Source organism: Drosophila takahashii, chromosome 3R (assembly GCF_030179915.1).
Source record: "Drosophila takahashii strain IR98-3 E-12201 chromosome 3R, DtakHiC1v2, whole genome shotgun sequence".
Lineage (NCBI taxonomy): Eukaryota > Metazoa > Arthropoda > Insecta > Diptera > Drosophilidae > Drosophila > Drosophila takahashii.
In genome coordinates this window covers 40541641-40559532 of record NC_091681.1, presented here as the reverse complement: position 1 = coordinate 40559532, position 17892 = coordinate 40541641, and the positions used below count along the sequence as shown (strand labels likewise).

At 40.8% G+C, this 17892-nt stretch overlaps 3 protein-coding genes and 1 long non-coding RNA gene across 4 annotated transcripts; 2 read left to right on the top strand and 2 right to left on the bottom strand.

The window, feature by feature from the left end:
• The first annotated feature begins 172 nt into the window (after positions 1 to 172).
• LOC138913336 (uncharacterized) lies at positions 173 to 12887 on the top strand. Its single transcript, XR_011419012.1, has 3 exons — positions 173 to 256; positions 12181 to 12689; positions 12760 to 12887. It is a non-coding gene; the product is annotated as an uncharacterized lncRNA (long non-coding RNA).
• On the bottom strand, positions 790 to 3148 carry mod (modulo). Its single transcript, XM_017152302.3, has 4 exons — positions 2851 to 3148; positions 2267 to 2570; positions 1458 to 2192; positions 790 to 1348 (listed from the first exon to the last, which is right to left on the bottom strand). Exons 1-4 carry the CDS (start codon positions 3052 to 3054, stop codon positions 1014 to 1016), a joined length of 1578 nt encoding a protein of 525 aa, XP_017007791.1. The 5' UTR covers positions 3055 to 3148; the 3' UTR covers positions 790 to 1013.
• krz (beta-arrestin protein kurtz) lies at positions 4837 to 11477 on the top strand. Its single transcript, XM_044392644.2, has 2 exons — positions 4837 to 5578; positions 7217 to 11477. The coding sequence occupies exons 1-2, from the start codon at positions 5008 to 5010 to the stop codon at positions 8059 to 8061; spliced, it is 1416 nt and encodes a 471-aa protein (XP_044248579.1). The 5' UTR covers positions 4837 to 5007; the 3' UTR covers positions 8062 to 11477.
• Positions 12720 to 17631, bottom strand: LOC108064605 (uncharacterized). Its single transcript, XM_017152188.3, has 3 exons — positions 16913 to 17631; positions 14236 to 14371; positions 12720 to 14178 (listed from the first exon to the last, which is right to left on the bottom strand). The coding sequence occupies exon 3, from the start codon at positions 13544 to 13546 to the stop codon at positions 12770 to 12772; it is 777 nt and encodes a 258-aa protein (XP_017007677.2). The 5' UTR covers positions 13547 to 14178; positions 14236 to 14371; positions 16913 to 17631; the 3' UTR covers positions 12720 to 12769.
• Positions 17632 to 17892: the final 261 nt, after the last annotated feature.

Here is a 17892-nt window from a genome sequence, read left to right as displayed (position 1 = left end):
TAATTTTAAAAAGAAAACGGTAGATTTTGTTATATATGTAGCGGCCCTAGAAACAATTCGAAAATTAATGTCAAATTAAAAGGAACAATTTATAGCTCTGTTGATCTTCATTGTATTTTCTTCTACTCGGGTACATTACACTTTTTTTAATATTTCAGAATTCCGAATTTAACAAACAATCGGACGACTATGTTACGTAGCTGACATGAGAGGACAATGTACGCCTTTTAATATATAGGAAATTTAATTCAATAAGGTATGTACTATTATAAGCCATATTTTCGTGTTTAATGTAAGGGAAGCTCTAAACTCTGATTTCATATACGATTTAAGACTTAAACCGTACTATAAAGTTAACAGACGGATAAGAAAACGGTGCTAAGTTAGCTAGTTAATTTAATTATTTTAAAGTCTATATTTTTTGTGTGAACTTTAGTGTAACTAGCCGCAAGCAAAAACAACCCTCTAAGGGTGTGAAAATTGGGCTCATTATGGCAATTGGTCGTAGCCAAGCCCTTACTTTGGTAATGCATTCTCACAATCTGCTGCCTCATTTCATTTGCATTACGGTTAGGTTGCCATGAACAACTGGAGGTGCAATGGGAGTGCCGTACTGGAGAAATTAAATTATTGCGTGTGGAGTTGTCGTCGTTTCTGAATGAATCACTCGTGTGCAAAAACGGATGAGTCATTTTTCGTTACATTTGTAACCCCAATCATTTCTATAAACGCCGGTACGTGCCGGTAATTTACCATTCGTCCACTAAAGAAGTAGTCAGCCAATCAATATTTTCAATGTTTATATACTTTTTGACCCTTTATTTAGTTTTGGATTTAATGTTTATAAAAATTAACATCCGTTTAAAATACGGCGAGTTTTTTGCAGTAAAAACTTGAAGGGTATCTCTTATCGACTAAATCCATTACATCGGCAGCACGGAATTAAAATGAATTGTGGCCGTATTCATCGTACTGCACAACTTAAGACTAAAATATTTTTAGTTTTCCCAGCTCTAGAACTTTCCTCTTTTCGCAAAAGGTTTGCCACCATTTTCGTGGGCTGGGCGCTTGTTAAAGGGTTTCTTGCCCTGGTTCCCGGTCTTCTGGAATTTGGCAGGGGCGTGGGAGTGTCCAATAGCGACACGTTTCCTCAATAATCTGTGCTTCAGCAGCGAGTTGGGCTCGATAAAAATGGGAAGCTTGTTAATGACGGTTTCGTTTGCCAAGAAAGATTTGCAGAATCCGTCCTCATTTGTGAACTTCACAACGGCCTTGTTTTTCAGCAACTGGACGCTCTCGATTTCGCCGCTCTTGTTAAAGACTTCCCGCAGGTCGGCTTCAGTGGTATCTGCAAGGAAAAGTGAATGGTTTTAAATCCGAGAATATGTTGATAACGTCATTATGAGAAATTTCAGCTTTCATCAATGAAAATAAAAGTACAGACTAGGGCAACTTACCAGGAGACAAGTTCGTTACAAGAATCGCCTTTCCGGACGTGCTGCGTTCAAAGCGCTGCAGCTTCAACTCCAAATTGTTTACAGTCTTTCCCTGCAGCTGGGCCAAAGCCTTAGTGGTTGCTTCTGCCTTCTTAAATGTGACGAAGGCTAAAACTGTCTTGCTGCACACAATGTCAAGATCTTCCACATCGCCGAACTTTTTGAAAATTTTCTCCAAAGCGTCGGCACTGTAAGATTCCAGCTTGCTCACATTTTCGACAACCAGGGTTAGTTCCGGAGTCTTCAAAGCATTCTTTAACGAAACTGGTCGCACTGTGATGAATCGAGAATAGAGTTCGGTGCTGTGCAGTTTTAGGACCTTGGGGATGTCATCAACTGACGCCAAACGAACAAAGGCTTTGGGGTTGAAGCGGTTGGAGGATAAGGAAACCGATTCCACGGGAGCCACTTTCTCGAAGGAGGCTTTTAACTCCTCGGTGGTCACTTTGGGCCCGAACAGGCTAACCACCACAGTGCGTTCGTTTAAGACGTCCTTGTCCTTCGGCTGGGATATGATCAAAGCATTGCTCCCAAGGGTCAGCGACTTGGGCTTGGCCTGCAGAACAGCTTCCGCTGCAGCAGCCGTTTCAAAGGCGATAATGACTGAACTGAAGCCATTTTTAGAAACGAAGCGATTCAGTGCGGTAATCGGTCCAAACTTGGCGAACAGGGCCACCAAATCCTTGTGCTTGAACTCTGTGCAACAAAAATTAGATAACATTTTTTTGTTATTATAACTTCCACACTGAAATAATAACAAGTCACTGTACCTTTTGGTAAGTTGGTGGCAAAGACGGTTTGATTCTTTGGCGTCTCTGGGGGAATCTTGCCAACGCGTACTTTGGGAATTCCGCTCTTTTCTCCCGCCTCGCTTCCGGCTTTCTTAGTGTCCTTGCCCTTCTTGGCAACTGGTTCCTCCACAGGTGCGTCGTCATCATCGTCGGAGTCTTCTTCTTCATCAGCGGCTTCGGTCTTGGAAACCTCGCCAGGTTCCACCTCATCGTCATCATCCTCCTCTCCTTCACTGTCGTCCTCATCGTCTTCCTCAGCCTCGTCGTCAAGTAAATCTCCGGCCTAAGATAAAAGAAAGCCCACATATTAACCTCATTTTGGAATTACAAATAAAGTAGTTAACTTATCATCGTCGATATGGGAACTAAAAAAAATCATCTTGAAAAACGTGTTTCAGAAAGGGCCAAGTAGGTACAGCTTTTTTTCGAGAACTAGAACTAGCACATTTTGTTAGCTGCACATGTGTATTTAGATACATTGTAACGAAAGTAAATAGCCTGCAGTGAGCGCGGACCCCCAGTAAGAGACGCCCGCCCCCGAACCACGTTTTTGTGGTACTTACCTCGGAGTCGCTGTCGTCCTCTGCCTGGTCGCCATTCTGCTCCTCGGCCTCGGACTCCTCCTCGCTGGACTGCGGCACCTCCTTCACGGGCTGCTTCCTGGCCTTCTTGGAGGGCGTCTGGGCGAGCACGTTTTCCTCTTCCTCCTTCTCCACGCGGTTGGGGGCCTTCTTTCCCTTGGCGGCAACGGTTTTCTTCTGGGCCATTTCAGCGGTTTAGTTTAAGTCGTTTAGTTGCACGAAGAAGAGTATAAACGGATTGGTGGACAGCGCGTGGTTTTTTGCCGGAATAAGAAAACGCACGTGGAAACGAAGGTAAGAGGTGGGAAAAAAAGTACTCATGTACTCGATGTTTGTGAGTACTCGATGTTTGGCCGATAGTCCGATGTTTTTAAAATAAGGTAACCCTAGCGTTAACAGCAGGTAGCCCTGGCGTTAACAGCGGGCTAGCAGAGCGCGCGCGGACTTGAGTGGAAATGCACTGCGAAGTTAACAGTGCGCACGAATTGGAGTGAAAAGTTAACAGTGCGCACGAATTGGAGTGAAAAGAATGAGTGGGTTAGACTAGAGGTGGGAAAAAACACTTGTACTCATGTACTCGATGTTTTTGAGTACTCGATGTTTGGCCGATGATTTTTAGATAAGGTAGCCCTTAGGGATGTCGAAATATTTAAAAATATCGTATCGATGATATTTTATATTTAAACAAAAAATCAAAATGATATTTGATATATCAGAAAAAAAATATCTATATATCAGATATTTTTGATATTTTTTTTATTTTATTTTTATTTTATTATTTTTTTTATTATTATTTTGAACTTATAATATAAACATTTTGGCACCTATGGAAAGAGCACTTCAATTCCGTTTAAATGACACAAAAATTTTCTTAACCCATTAAGCACCCTTTGAAAAGTAAGCAAATTAGACAATTTTTTTTGAAAATAAAATTTTCAACTTTTTCCCTGGGGCTTAAAACAAAAATGTTTTGATGCAAAGTTGTTCCCCAATCAAAATTAATAATAACTGCAAAAAAAAATTTCAAAATATTTTTCCTTGTATTTTTTATGATTTTTTGAAAATAGCTATTTTTGCCGCTTTTTCTTCCTTTTCATACAAAATTTTACTGAGAGGTCTCCATTCAAAAAATCATAAAAAATACAAGGAAAAATATTTTGAAATTTTTTTTTTTGCAGTTATTATTAATTTTGATTGGGGAACAACTTTGCATCAAAACATTTTTGTTTTAAGCCCCAGGGAAAAAGTCGAAAATTTGACTTTCGCAAAATTTGCTCACTTTTCAAAGGGGTCTTAATGGGTTAAGAACATTTTTGTGTCATTTAAACGGAATTGAAGTGCTCTTTCTATAGGTGCCAAAAGTTTATATTATTAGTTCAAAATATAAGTACAGTTAACATTTACATTTGTGAAAATACTTTTGACCACCCCTGTATGTATTTTTTCTTGTCCCGATGAAAAGTGAGACCACTTAAAATTATCAAAAAAAATGTGAAAAAAAATCGATGATATATGATAATTATTCAAAAAAAATATCACGATAAAAATATTTATTTTTTCGTAAAAAATATCGATATATTGATATTTTGATATATTTTCGACATCCCTAGTAGCCCTGGCGTTAACAGCGGGCTAGCAGAGCGCGCGCGGACTTGAGTGGAAATGCACTGCGAAGTTAACAGTGCGCACGAATTGGAGTGAAAAGTTAACAGTGCGCATGAGTGGAAAAGTGAGTGGGTTAGATTAGAGGTGGGAAACAATGTACTCGATGTTTTTGAGTACTCGATGTTTGGCCGATGATTTTTAGATAAGGTAACCCTGGCGTTAACTAACACTGGCGTTAACAGCGGAGATAGCAGTGCGCTCACAATTGAGTTAACAGAGAACTGGAGTGGAAACGCAATTGTGAGTTGGAGTGAGACCATGCCAATTTATCGGCCGTGCTAATACCAAAAACACTACTTTGGTATATTTCCCCGACAGTGTTGGCAAGTGGCGGACTAAGTATACACATAAAAAATTAAATTGCAACGCACACATATATTTACTAAACGGTGCCAAGAGTGCCGAAAAACGAGGAGCGGCGAGAGCGGACAACCATTTAGCAGGAACCCCAGCGAAGAAGCGACACCACCGCCAATGAACACGATGAACGGGGGCGGAGGAGCAGCACTCGGCAGCAATGGCTCCAGCACAAGTGTGACAGCTGCCGGAAGCACCGGAGGCGGGGCGGGTAATGACGAGGCCGGAGGAGACGCCAGCTCCCGCCGCCAGGCGACGCGGGTCTTCAAGAAGAGCTCGTCCAACGGCAAGATCACGGTCTACCTCGGCAAGCGGGACTTCGTGGACCATGTCACGCATGTGGATCCCATCGACGGCGTCGTCTTCATCGACCCCGAGTACGTCAAGGACCGCAAGGTGTTTGGCCAGGTCCTGGCCGCCTTTCGCTACGGACGCGAGGACCTGGACGTCCTGGGACTGACGTTCCGCAAGGACCTGTATCTGGCGCATGAGCAGATCTACCCGCCCATGCAGCTGGACCGTCCGATGACCCGTCTGCAGGAGAGGCTGATCAAAAAGCTGGGACCCAACGCCCATCCATTTTACTTCGAGGTGCCGCCCTACTGCCCCGCCTCCGTGTCCTTGCAGCCAGCGCCGGGGGACGTGGGCAAGTCCTGCGGAGTGGACTACGAGCTGAAGGCCTTTGTGGGTGAGTCCGGGTCTGGTCTTGTGGGAGTGTCCATGTACGGCGGTCAGGCAAAGTCAAAGTCATTGATGAGCGATTGCAGCAGTCGATACAGGCATCCAGTATACGTACTTATACATTCCACTCTGCACATATCTATGTACAGTGGAGCCTTGATTGCGCGGATTAACATGGCCCCCTAAATGGCCCTAACTCTGGTCAAATATTGTGGACTTTTATAAGATTTTTCATTAGATTCAAGTTTATAATTTCGAGGGGCTTACTAAAGTAGTAGAATGGTCATTTGTACCAAACTGAACTATTTCGGTGTCCAATGGAAGTTCGACTGTAAATTGGTTGTATGTGTGGCTTTGTGTAATTTAGCGCATGTGTCACGCGGTCGGGAACACGGGGTTAATTAATCCAGCTACGTCGGACTGCGCAAAAATGTCATTGGGCTTGGTGACGCAGCGTCCCACCTAATTGAAATTCGACGCTTCTAATTGGAATCTGACTCGGCCGTAGTTGTATCACAGCCGTTGTTGTTGTTCGCTTTAATTAGGCGCCGTAGTTGCCGTTAATGACGTTTGGTTTGCCAATATCCGATTGCTGAAAGTAATTCTTGAGAGCTCTGTCGTTTTCTGCTGACATTCCCAATAACTCCTTTTCCCCATTTTCACCCTGCTTTGCACAACTAATTTTGGGAAACTAACTAGACTAGAAAAGCTGCAAAGGAGTACATACGTTGCGTTTTTTGGAAGTTATCCGCGCATATTTGCTACTCGCACACGCAGACCCAATCTCACAGTACCTGGTTGTATTCCTTCCCCTGATACACCCTCCTCGCTCTCCCTGTTAGGTAAATACTATTATCTATTTCGTTTGCCTTGCTTTCTTCATAAATTTTTGGTGGTTTTATGGCTCTTGTTGGAATTTCGGTCTTATCTAGCAGCCAATTTGCGTACGGCCATAAAAAGATTAATAAAGTAGCAGCGATCCCAATTGGCGTCTGGGTGGGCTTTTCTATATCTAAATGATTTTGCTATTGCTGCACTACTTTATTATGGTACAGTGAACAACGGAAAATTTAATCACCTGTTTTATATTTTTTGAATGCGTATCCGCCAGATACATTTTTAACATTAGACGTTTAAATGTTTTCATTATTCAGTGCCCACTGTAAACCGAAATACGATTCATAGAACTCGAAAACAATGTGGAATTTTCTGTAGTTCGCAGAAACGATTTCTTAGCTCTTCTCTCTTCCCCCATGACGATTTGGCTACAGCTTTTATTTACTTGGCGTCTGTTGATTTGTGTATTTAATGTGCCTCGCTTCCATGTTTTTGGGATAAACAATTAGCTTACGGAGCTCATCTTGACGCAGCACGATTTATGATCTTCTGAATGGAAAGTGTTTCGCTTTAATGACAACACCCAAATTAGATTGGCACTGAGTCGTCTATATTTGGGTGCCCAAAATCTATTGTCGCTAGGGTCGTGTTTGAAGGTTCCTGGAACTCGTACTGATCCGCGATATACCCAACATCAATGACGCACTTTTCTTACAAACAAACACATGACACACCCCCGGTCGAATTATGCATACGTCATGGGTTTACTTCAGCTGATGCGATTACTCATAATGTTTATCCTTGGTAGGTGAGAACGTAGAGGACAAGCCCCACAAGCGGAACTCTGTGCGCCTGACTATTCGAAAAGTCATGTACGCCCCCTCCAAAGTAGGTGAGCAGCCGTCGATCGAAGTCAGCAAGGAGTTTATGATGAAACCGAACAAGATCCATCTGGAAGCTAGTTTGGATAAGGAGCTGTACCATCACGGCGAGAAAATATCGGTTAACGTTCATGTGGCCAATAATTCGAATCGGACGGTAAAGAAGATCAAGGTGTGTGTCCGTCAGTTTGCGGATATCTGCCTGTTTTCAACGGCCCAATACAAGTCCGTGGTGGCCGAGATCGAGTCGGAGGATGGATGCCAAGTTGCGCCAGGATTCACCTTGTCGAAGGTGTTCGAGTTGTGCCCCCTTCTGGCGAATAATAAGGATAAATGGGGCCTGGCCTTGGATGGGCAGCTGAAGCATGAGGATACCAACTTAGCGTCAAGCACGCTCATCACCAATCCTGCCCAGCGAGAGAGTCTCGGTATTATGGTGCACTATAAGGTGAAGGTGAAGTTGCTAATTAGTTCGCCTCTGCTGAATGGAGATCTCGTGGCCGAGCTCCCGTTCACACTAATGCACCCTAAGCCTGAGGAGGAGGAACATCCGCTGCTGGGCGAGCGATCACCTCGGGCTAGTTTGGCCGGCGGTGGTCAACCGCTTGTAAGTTTGGGTGACGGCGGAGAGACAGGATCGGCAGCTGGGGGTCAGGACGTACCCACCACCACCAATCTCATTCAGCTGGACGACGATGAGGCGCAGGATGATGACATTATTTTTGAGGACTTTGCCCGCCTGCGTCTAAAAGGCGCCGAAACGGAGGCCTAAATGAAACAGGACTTATAATGTTTGGGATCAAACTATTGATTGTCCATTTGAAGAAAATATTAACATCATTTTCGGCATTTGTATATGAATATGAAAAGCTAGAAAAAAATTTAAAAAGCCGCTAAATGTAAAGTTTTATACCAATAGCCACGGTAAATAGTTTGATGTAAGCTATTTGATATGTGTAGGCCATACGTTCTAGTATCTATAGGGTTTAAGCTGAAAGTGTACGAATTTTAAAATGTGAAATTGTTTAACAAATCAACAAATCCAAACTACACAAAATTCACATGCACAAGGAAACAATACACACCACGTATTTCGGCCTCGCCTGCAACAGTTGAAAGAATGCACAAAACGAAATTTATTTTTATTCGAAATGTATACTTTTTGTTTCTTTATTGTTTACAAATTAAATGCTCACTTCAATGTTAAACAGCACGCAAAAATAGATATTCTGATGATAATGTTTTTTGCCTTGTCGTCATTGTGTCAGTTTTTGCCTAGCAATATACTAGAAGCTTTATATGCAACTAACTAAAATCTGTTTATTTTTTGCCGTTAAATAACACTTTTAGTTCATTGCAACGGAAAGTTAAACAATCAACCTATATTAAATTCACGCCAAAGTGTATGGAGTAAACTATTGTATTAAAATATGCAAGCAGTCCTGTATAATTAAAAAAAGGTTTGAATATATTTGTAAATGTAACTACAATGCAGAATTATGATTGAAAGTGAAATATTGGTGTCACAGACGCACTTTATGAATTAACCACTTTTTTCTTTAACTTATTTTACACAATTATTAAATTACAATTTTAAATGGCCACTAACTAAAATCCAACCAAACAATAAAATTGTATTCACTAAGAAGCGATTTTTGTTACCAGAGCCTCCAAAATGCCTGCCTTTGTTTATTGAAAGAATTTGGCACCTTTTCTTTGTAGACATATAAAAGTAATACTTGAAAATAAAACAAAAAGGAAATTCAGAAATGAAGGATGCAGCTCTTTAACGAAGCCGCTTTTAGCTAATAAAAATGCTGGCCTAAAATAGCCAATAAACCAAAACAAAAAAAAGGGATTCGCCATTTAAGTTAAAGATATTCAACTATCTGTCACACACAAACTTATGTAATTGGCAATGTCTAAATCGAAATTCGTCAACGAAAAATCGAACAAGAGTACGGAAGTATGTCGAATTACTTTAGAGATACAAATTTGGAATCTAAAAACCAAACCAACTGATGTCAAAACATGTTTCCGTTCATTAATTAATGGACAAACATTTAAAAACATTAAGTCTTTTAAACATGAACATAAGCTGGAAGCCCATTTTAGTGCCCCAAACCGCCCGAAGCAACAGCAAACATAAGGATGAAGACATTGAAAAAATGTTGACATTGTCGGAAATTTACATATTTTAAAATGCATTTTTATAACGCATATGTATTTATACCCCAACATCGACGTATAGATTTGTTAGAATGTTTTTATCAAGAGAGAGAAGCAAGAAATTTAAATAAAGGAGGTAAATCATATGAACGTGCATTACATACTGGTTAAAAGGATACAATATGCTAAAAGGAGTTAGTTCATATGAACGTGCATAACTTACTGGTTAAATGGATACAATATGCTTAAAATAATTCAAATATATTAGAGCAATTAATATTTATAAATGTATATTCAAATGCGAACAGCAAGTTGCATAATTTAGATAAAATTATGTGTATATGATAATTATGTGAAAAGATGTACACTACTGACAAGTGTGAAGCATTTAAAACGTAAATATTCTATGCATGACCCTTAAAATAACAGCAATAACTAAGTTCTTGAAATTTTCATGATACATATTTCGTGATCTTCTCTGCAGTTGAGCCAACTGAACATAAAAATTACACCACACCTTATTTGTCAAAAATAGAATTTATTGATCATAAACATTTAAGGAAAAGTTTACTTTCTATTTCCTTTTTTTGTCATTTTGAAGTGCCTAAAAGTGTGCTTTACAACTGTGTGTTTTTTTTTAGTTTATTTTGAACTGTGTTAAAAACTTTGGTTGTTGGTACAGATGGTTCCGCAGTAGGTGACATTGTAAATTTGTGAAGCAAAAAAAATCTAAACGAATGGCAAAATGTTATTAAAATGAAGGTGGGAATATTTGAATATGATTTTTTCTTTTGCATGTTGCAGCTGGATATAATTGGCGTCATAGGATTTCTAAACTGTATTATTCAAATTAAAAAAAATATATTTCTAAAATAATAAAGGTTTATAAAATATGAAAATGTTCAAGAGCAAAGAAAGGTAACAACATGAAGTTCATTCGGTACACATGTATTCACATCGACTAGGATTTGTATAGTGTAATAATCGAGTTCAATTGGTCCAACTGCAATTTGAGCAACCGCACTTTTTGAGCTGTGTGTACAATTTTTTACTAAGCTACGTTTAACCATAATTTGTAATGTTTTTTATAGTACCTTTTTAAAAATAGCATATATATTTGTATAATTATATAGCAAGTTGAGTGGAAAGAACCTTTTGTAGCCAGCACGATAAAATGTTGAGAAGAATTCACTTTTATTTTTTTAAGTACGTTTTTGTCCGGTACCGAGATGCATTCAATTTGATAAATATTTAATTCTGGTGTATGTATACAACTAGGCAATACAAAATTAGCCACCGTAGCCCACATGCTGAGCGAGTGAACTAAAGGGAATATGAAGTCTTTATACCTACCTATGACTTATCAAAGAAAAAAAAGAAACGTGAAAGATTGAATGTTGTTTGTTTAATGTTATAAAATACAAATAAAGTCAAGAACAATTAGTAGCAAATAATGAAATTGTTGACTGGCACGTTGGAGCTGTGTGTGTGACAGAGGGAATGTAAGTACGGATGTCTGCGAAAGACTATGTTTGAAAAGCTTTAATCTAACACATGCATTGTAAATACCACAATTACACTTGGGAGGCGAAAGCCTCATCACAAAAATATTGTAATATTTATTTTAGTTTGTTGTATCGATAGCAATTCCCATGCCATTAGAATTCCCACTTTGTCTCCAACGTGTCCATCGAATAATTAATATTCTACATTTGTATATGAGCATTATGCAAACAAAACCAGTAATTAATAATGTATTCGCAACGCAATTGCAAATATATTAATATATACCAATTCTTTTTTATTTTATTGTCAATATTGTTGCACCATTTAGAAATTAATTAATTAATAAATTATTAAATATTTTTGATGTCCAGGCATGGGAATGAGAAATAATTGCAAGTTTCAAGAAAAAATTGCGACTAAATAACATTGTCTTTGTATTTGCATAAACAGTTTAATGTTAATGTAAACTACTGAATAATTATGCAATAATAAAAAAACGACAAAAATTCCGTATTGATGTCTTTTATTGTCAATTAACACTAGAGAGGTATACAATTAAACGTCTGGCCTATAATAAGGATGCTAATAAACAGCCCACATTTAGACCAGAAAAAATCGGTGTACCGGTAACTTTTGGGGGTCATAAGATATGCACATCTAAATAATTGATTAGTGCACGACAGACTTTTGATCACCACGGCAACCTGAAACGGAAGTCGGGACGAGATAAGCGGCGACCGGAAAACCGCAATGTAAAAAGCCATTTGTTGTATGATTTCATTTTTACTTTCCCATCCTCGCTTACAGCCAATAATTTTACCACTTAAATCCGGCCAAAAGCGAACACAGTTGTTTTATATTTTTAGGGAATTCGTTGCGTTTAACCTGTGAGGAACGTGTCGCCGAACTTCGCAGCGGCTATTCATTTCCGGTGCGGCTTAAGAACCGTGATTCCTTCTCGTCTCATTTCGAGTCACAGCACTCGAAAAAATAAACGTTGATTTGTTTTTTTTTTTTTTTTAATATATTTAAGCAATTAAAATGTTGTTTCATTTTGTCTTTATAATATAATTATTAATATTTATATAATTTCTTTTAAAATATTATCTAACAACCTTTCAATTGTCCAAGACCTTACGTTCAAAACTTTTTTTTTTATAGTTTATTCATTTCTGTACTTTGTCTAAACTTTAAAAACCATATTTTATATTTGCAGGCTTGTATTTCTGCTCGGATAGTGTTAATAAAGCTTTTTTTCCTTAAGTGAGAAATCATGAACGAGGGCACAAGCAACGGCTACTCGCCTGACCCCAACCAATACAAAGCAATTCAGTTCATCTCCGTTCCGAAGTCGACTTCTGTCTTTTGCGACGGCTTCACCTTTCTCCCACTCTTGCATCGTACACTGTATGGTTTTCATTTCCGGCTTCCGTTCCTGTTGAGTTACTTAAGCGGATTACAAGAACAGAAGCAACTATAGGGCCAAGTTCAGTGAGAGGAAGCTGGAGAAGAGATGGAGTTGCTACCGAAGAAGTCAAAGACCGATTCGTGTCCTTTGCCCCTTCCTGGACTAACAAAGTGTGCTGAATTTAAATTGATATTTATGGACATAGCGCCCACAACCCCGCAGCAATATCGCTATATGAGCCGTGCAGCGCCTCATTAGTTTAATTAATGTAGGAATTGAATTTCGCTTTCCGGCAGACCTCCTTGCGTATGTGTAATGTAAGTGTTATATAAACTGCCAAATTCATATGCCTGATTTCCTTTAATTTATTAATTTATTGATTAACAGTCGAATACTTTTAAACCTGGCATCCGGCCCTTTCCCAGAGCTGAGCCTGAGTCTGGAAGATGTTTACCAACTCGGACATGCTCACGTTGCCCAGAAGATCGTTGACCTTCGGAACGAGGAAGTTTTGGTAGAGAAAGTTGGTGATGTTCGGTTGCATCTCTTCGAGTGCAAGTGGCAGCAAGGTCTTCATCCAACGGTTCCAGAAGTTATTGGTCGAGATGTTCCACAGAGTGTTCCAGTTGTCCAATTCCACACCAGCCAGATAGATGGTTTGCTTGAAATCCACCATGCGCAAGCCAGACGAGTTGGTCAGGCTGTTGGCGAAGCTGTAGCTTCCCACGAAGCGCAGATCGAAAAGGGCTTCGTTGATCACATCGTTTTGCCGGATGGGCAGCTTGAAGCCGCCGATGTTGATGAAACCATCAACTTCCGCGAAGCCAAGCACTTGGATCTTGGGGAAGAGCACATCATAGGCGGCCTCTCCAGTTTTTCCGTAGTCGCTGGCACTCAGAACCTGGAAGCTGTCCAGACCCTGGACTCGGATGTTCGTCACGTTGCCCACAACGGTGTAGTCGTCGGTGATGTACTCGAATTCGTAGAAAGGATTTACGAGGGGAGCCAGCACGGGAATGTTGCCGTAGCCACAGGGCATGATGCTCTTGAAAGCCTGCAGGAAGCGAGAGACCGCCGAGGTGAATTGGGCGCTGCCCGCCTGCTGCACCACCGGAGTGGCACTAACGGTAAGTCCCAGAAGGACGACGATGAGTAGCTGGAAGGGGGAACCCATTTCGATAGCTCGTAGAAAAACTTATAATTAATAGATCGAAGCGGCATTTGGCTTATATAGGTGCGTTCTTATCTTTTGGTGGGTGCTCGATTGGCGGCTTGCACGTTTTTGATCGATTGCATATCGCGATAACAGGTACTTTCGCACATTGATCATATGTTGCTACCCAGTGAGTCAGATGATAGTGGATAGGGGTTACCCTGCTAGGTGAATTGTGCAGGCCTAATTAAGGGATAAACAAATTTTAAAAAGTTATTTTGGAATCAATCGAATTCCCGGAACGAATTTTTTATCGATTTGCCCTTATATCGGGGTGGGATTAGGTAAAATAGATGTGTGGACATTTTCTCTCTCGAAAAAGTTCGTTGATTGTATAATCTTTAAATACCTTTGTTTCGACATTTCTATAACGTCTGAGTGCAGAAATGAAGTGTGGAAGATTTCAGCACCATTGAAGCTGTGTTCGGACATTTCACTTGAAACGCAAAAGTGTTCTACAGGCGCCAGTTTGCTTTCTTTTCTCGTATTGCATGGCCTGGCGGACCGGAAACAAACTGCGCTCGGTCCACTGCTACCCACTTTCAACCTCTTCCACCAGCTTCCGTTCCCACGCAGGTAACAAACATGTGTACCTAGCATGAAACAAAGCAAATGTGAACCGAGCAGCTTCTGCATTGGACAGTTGTTACCGCTGGGCGTCTTTGCCCAGTCTCGATTCCAGGGGCAGGTTCTGCGTTAGTTCATTTTCTGTTTCTGGCTCTGGTTCCAACTTCCAACTTCTTTTGACTCTCCCTCGCCTATGATTGAATAGGATGTGAGTTTACACTAAAAAATACAAGTATGTTCGAAATTTGAGTAGGAAAATGCCTTTGGGTCGAATATTAGATATTAAGCTTAATTTTTTAAATTCGGTCTTCAATACCTTCGAAAAGCATTAAATGTGTTGGCTTTTGGTAAGGTTTGGCCACCACATTTTTATAACATAACAACAATTTATAAAAATACCGATGCGTCGATGTTAGTTCTCCATTTTGTAAGTTTTGTTAATGCATTTTTAACATTTGATCTCCAATATCTTAGGAAAGCATTAAATTGTTTGGCTTCTGGTAAGGATTGGCTACCATATTTTTATAACTTGGCAAAGATTGATAAAATACCGATGCTTTTCTAAGTTTTGTTCATGCTTTTTTGTCAGTGCAATCGTGATTGAATGGACTTTGAGTGTAGTACAACACTCTGAGCTCACAATGACCACCACACCGTGTTGCCGTTTTACCATGCAAATGCCGGGAAAAAACATTTTTCGGACACAACTCCAGAGGCGTGGGATTGGGAGAGATGGGCACTCGAACAGCTGCCGTCTGCCATCCGCCAGTTTAGCCGGCGGCCAGTCGATGATGAGCGCAATGTTCATAACCTGACCAGCCCCCTCTCTCTGAGGATGTGTGTTTTCGGGTGGGGTTCGGCTTTGCATGTTAATTCCCTGCAGGTGAACACGGGCTGGAGACTGTGCCGTGTGCCCAGCGGCTTAACAAGATCCGTTCTCCATTTCTCTTATACAGACACATATAGAAAACAACATGGATTTTAGTCAATTTGACTATTTTACCATTCACATTTTAATTAAGATGTCAAGAATGGAAACTTGTATCGATCCCTCATACACATATTAGACTGAAAGGAACTAAGTTCAGTTTTCTTATTTATATGGATATCAATTGCGTTGAAAATGTTTTTTACATATATTATTTTTTTGAGTGTAGATCACTGTTAACCTTGTTCAAATTCTTTTGTGATTTAGACAGATTAAAGTGACTACTGACCGCACTATCAACTGTATTCAGAATACTCGCAACCACTGATTACAGGGCTCTACTTCGTTTCGCCACAACAAAACCAGGCCCACAGCCAACTTGGTTGGACATACAGCTAATTGGCCCAAAGTGCGTGTGCCTCGCTGAGTGGATGTCCCCGGTGGTGGAATGCTCGGGGTGAGGAGCGGCATGTACGTAAGTGGGGGAGGCGAGTGTTCTTGATTATACTTCCGCTTGCCTAATAGAAAGTGCGCCACAAAAACCACATTATGCCGGCACCTTGTCGCCCTCAAGTTGAGGATGAACATCCTATAAAGCATACCTTACCTGGTCGCCCCACTGGTGCTCTTCTCTTTTCGGCTTGGTTTCGGGCTGTGCAACCACAAAACTTTTACCGTTTGTTTTGCTTTCCCCACCGCCCCTTCGCCTACGTGTATTGGCTAAATTAATATTCTCAATTGAAAACTTTTCAACAATAGTTGTTGGTAGAAAAGTTCTTCAAAGCCATTACACTGCGAGATGAAGTCCTTGCCGTTCTTTTTGAAATCACAAGACTTGTTCCGCGTAGGCTTACGCTATCAAATCATAAATATATTAAAATTAAACCATTCAAGGTAAAAAGATAGTTAACAAATTAGTAAAAACACATCAAGGAATTTAAGACATTTTGTTTCTAAATGGTCATATGCACACAACAATAATAATTTTAAGCCCAATAGTCTTTAAGAAAAGGAAATAATTCATTAAATATTTTTGGACAGTGCTTTCTAACAGAGGTACCGCAAGACTTTTGTGTGTGGTTTTGTGTGTTCCAATCTAATAAGTCGCCAGCTATCTAACAATTCAAATCTAAGAAAATTTCAAAATTCAATTCGCACTGAAGGGAGGACAGGGAGGACAACAAAAGCTTACCTCATATTCTTTGGAGAGCCTTTTCCCCGCCCCAAGCCAACCAAAACGCACCCATTGAAACCACTCAGAGCGACAGGCAAGTGAACAAACATTTTTGAAAACTTGCTTGAATAGATTATTAGGAATTATCAAAACTTAATTTAGCTTAAGAGTGCTCAACATAAAGCGGGCCAACGAGCAGATGCGGGTGCCTAATGAATCACCTGGGGTGGGGGCTGTGAGCCACAGCCAGGTGTCAAGGAAGCATTGCTGCACCACTTGAAAGGCGGCTTTTGAAGTGGTTTCCGTCGCAAAACTTTTGACGCGAAAGCCCATTGATCTTGTGTAGCTTTGTTGTGGAGTCCGCTAAGTCCGGACTCTTAAAGTTTGGCATATGCTATTTAAACGCTGATAGAAGTCGTAATAACAGTGGGACTGCACTTTGAAAAAAGCTAGTGTTGAAAAGCTGAAAAGCAACCCTGCTGCGATGGGCGGACATGGATCGATCTAATGAGGCTCCCAGCTGGCGGCCTGCTCTGAAGTCTCCAGCTGGGTAATCGGCTTCAATTAAATCAGGCCAAACGACACCGGCAATTCAAGCGTTCCAGGTTCTTTTGTGTCTCAACGGACATGGAGCTAGCGTCGAAATAGAGCGACTCACCGTCAACTGACAGCCATGGCGACCTTTAGCCAGAGTTCCCTTTCCACATCTCCCTGCCCTTAACTCAGCCTGGTGTTAATAACGCAGCGCACAACTTACTACGGAACTGTGGGAGAGAACGTGGCGGCAGAAAAGAATACTTGAGTTACCTTTACCTTGCCCTTGCCTCGGTTCAAAGTCGATAATCGCCGGGGCCAACGGATGTCCAATTAGTTGTGTGCCAGCTTCCGGCTCTGGCTCTCTTCCTGCTCCTCCCACCTTCCACCACCCGCTGGCCATCTTTGTCAGGCGCCACCCCTGTCAATAGCAGCATCTTCGATTGCGATTGCCAGTTGGCGGAGGCTCCGTTCATCGTTCATCGCTCATTGTTGTCCGTGGAGCGCCGATGGCATAATTTTCGGATTTGCTTGCCAGTCAATTGCAAGCAATTTGCATAGATTGATGCGCATATATGTATGTACGTGTGCCAGACTTATGGGCTGTACGCATACTGCCTTATCCGGCTGCCTAATCAATACCGATTTGTGGCCTAAAATCCTTTTTTCGCATTTGAAACTGTGACACGGTTATCGCGGCAAAAAATTGAATAAAGGATTTACGGCATCAAATTGAGGCACAACTCAAGCCTTGTCAAATGGTGTGCTTGGTAAGTTCAGCACACTGGAAAAAAAGAGAATCTGAACCATTTCTGGTTAAATTCTAGACGATCTGCCATTATTATAACGACTAAAAACATAAATTTTAAACTTGGTTCTAAAACATTTCAGAGGATCAACAACGAACTTAAAACTGGAAATTTTCCTAGTGCACGTACATGTGTATGCGGGAGATTCCTTTTTTCATCTTTGTGTGTGACAGGAAGCCAAACAAAAGCAACATGTGTAACTTGTACGGCCTGCCAAGCGTCAAAAGGCGAGAGGCTGGAAAAATCTATTAGAACGTGTCTCGCCTGCCAACCCGCTACTTGTCTCCGCTCCTCC

What these genes read in the sequence shown, in the direction of transcription:
- mod (XM_017152302.3), bottom strand. Translation starts at nt 3,054, where the DNA reads ATGGCCCAGAAGAAAACCGTTGCCGCCAAGGGAAAGAAGGCCCCCAAC. An exon ending in TGCCACCAACTTACCAAAAG is followed by an intron (nt 2,193 to 2,266) that starts GTACAGTGACTT and finishes TTTGTTGCACAG; the next exon opens with AGTTCAAGCACAAGGATTTG. An exon ending in TGTAACGAACTTGTCTCCTG is followed by an intron (nt 1,349 to 1,457) that starts GTAAGTTGCCCT and finishes TTTTCCTTGCAG; the next exon opens with ATACCACTGAAGCCGACCTG.
- krz (XM_044392644.2), top strand. Translation starts at nt 5,008, where the DNA reads ATGAACACGATGAACGGGGGCGGAGGAGCAGCACTCGGCAGCAATGGC. An exon ending in CGAGCTGAAGGCCTTTGTGG is followed by an intron (nt 5,579 to 7,216) that starts GTGAGTCCGGGT and finishes TATCCTTGGTAG; the next exon opens with GTGAGAACGTAGAGGACAAG.
- LOC108064605 (XM_017152188.3), bottom strand. Translation starts at nt 13,546, where the DNA reads ATGGGTTCCCCCTTCCAGCTACTCATCGTCGTCCTTCTGGGACTTACC.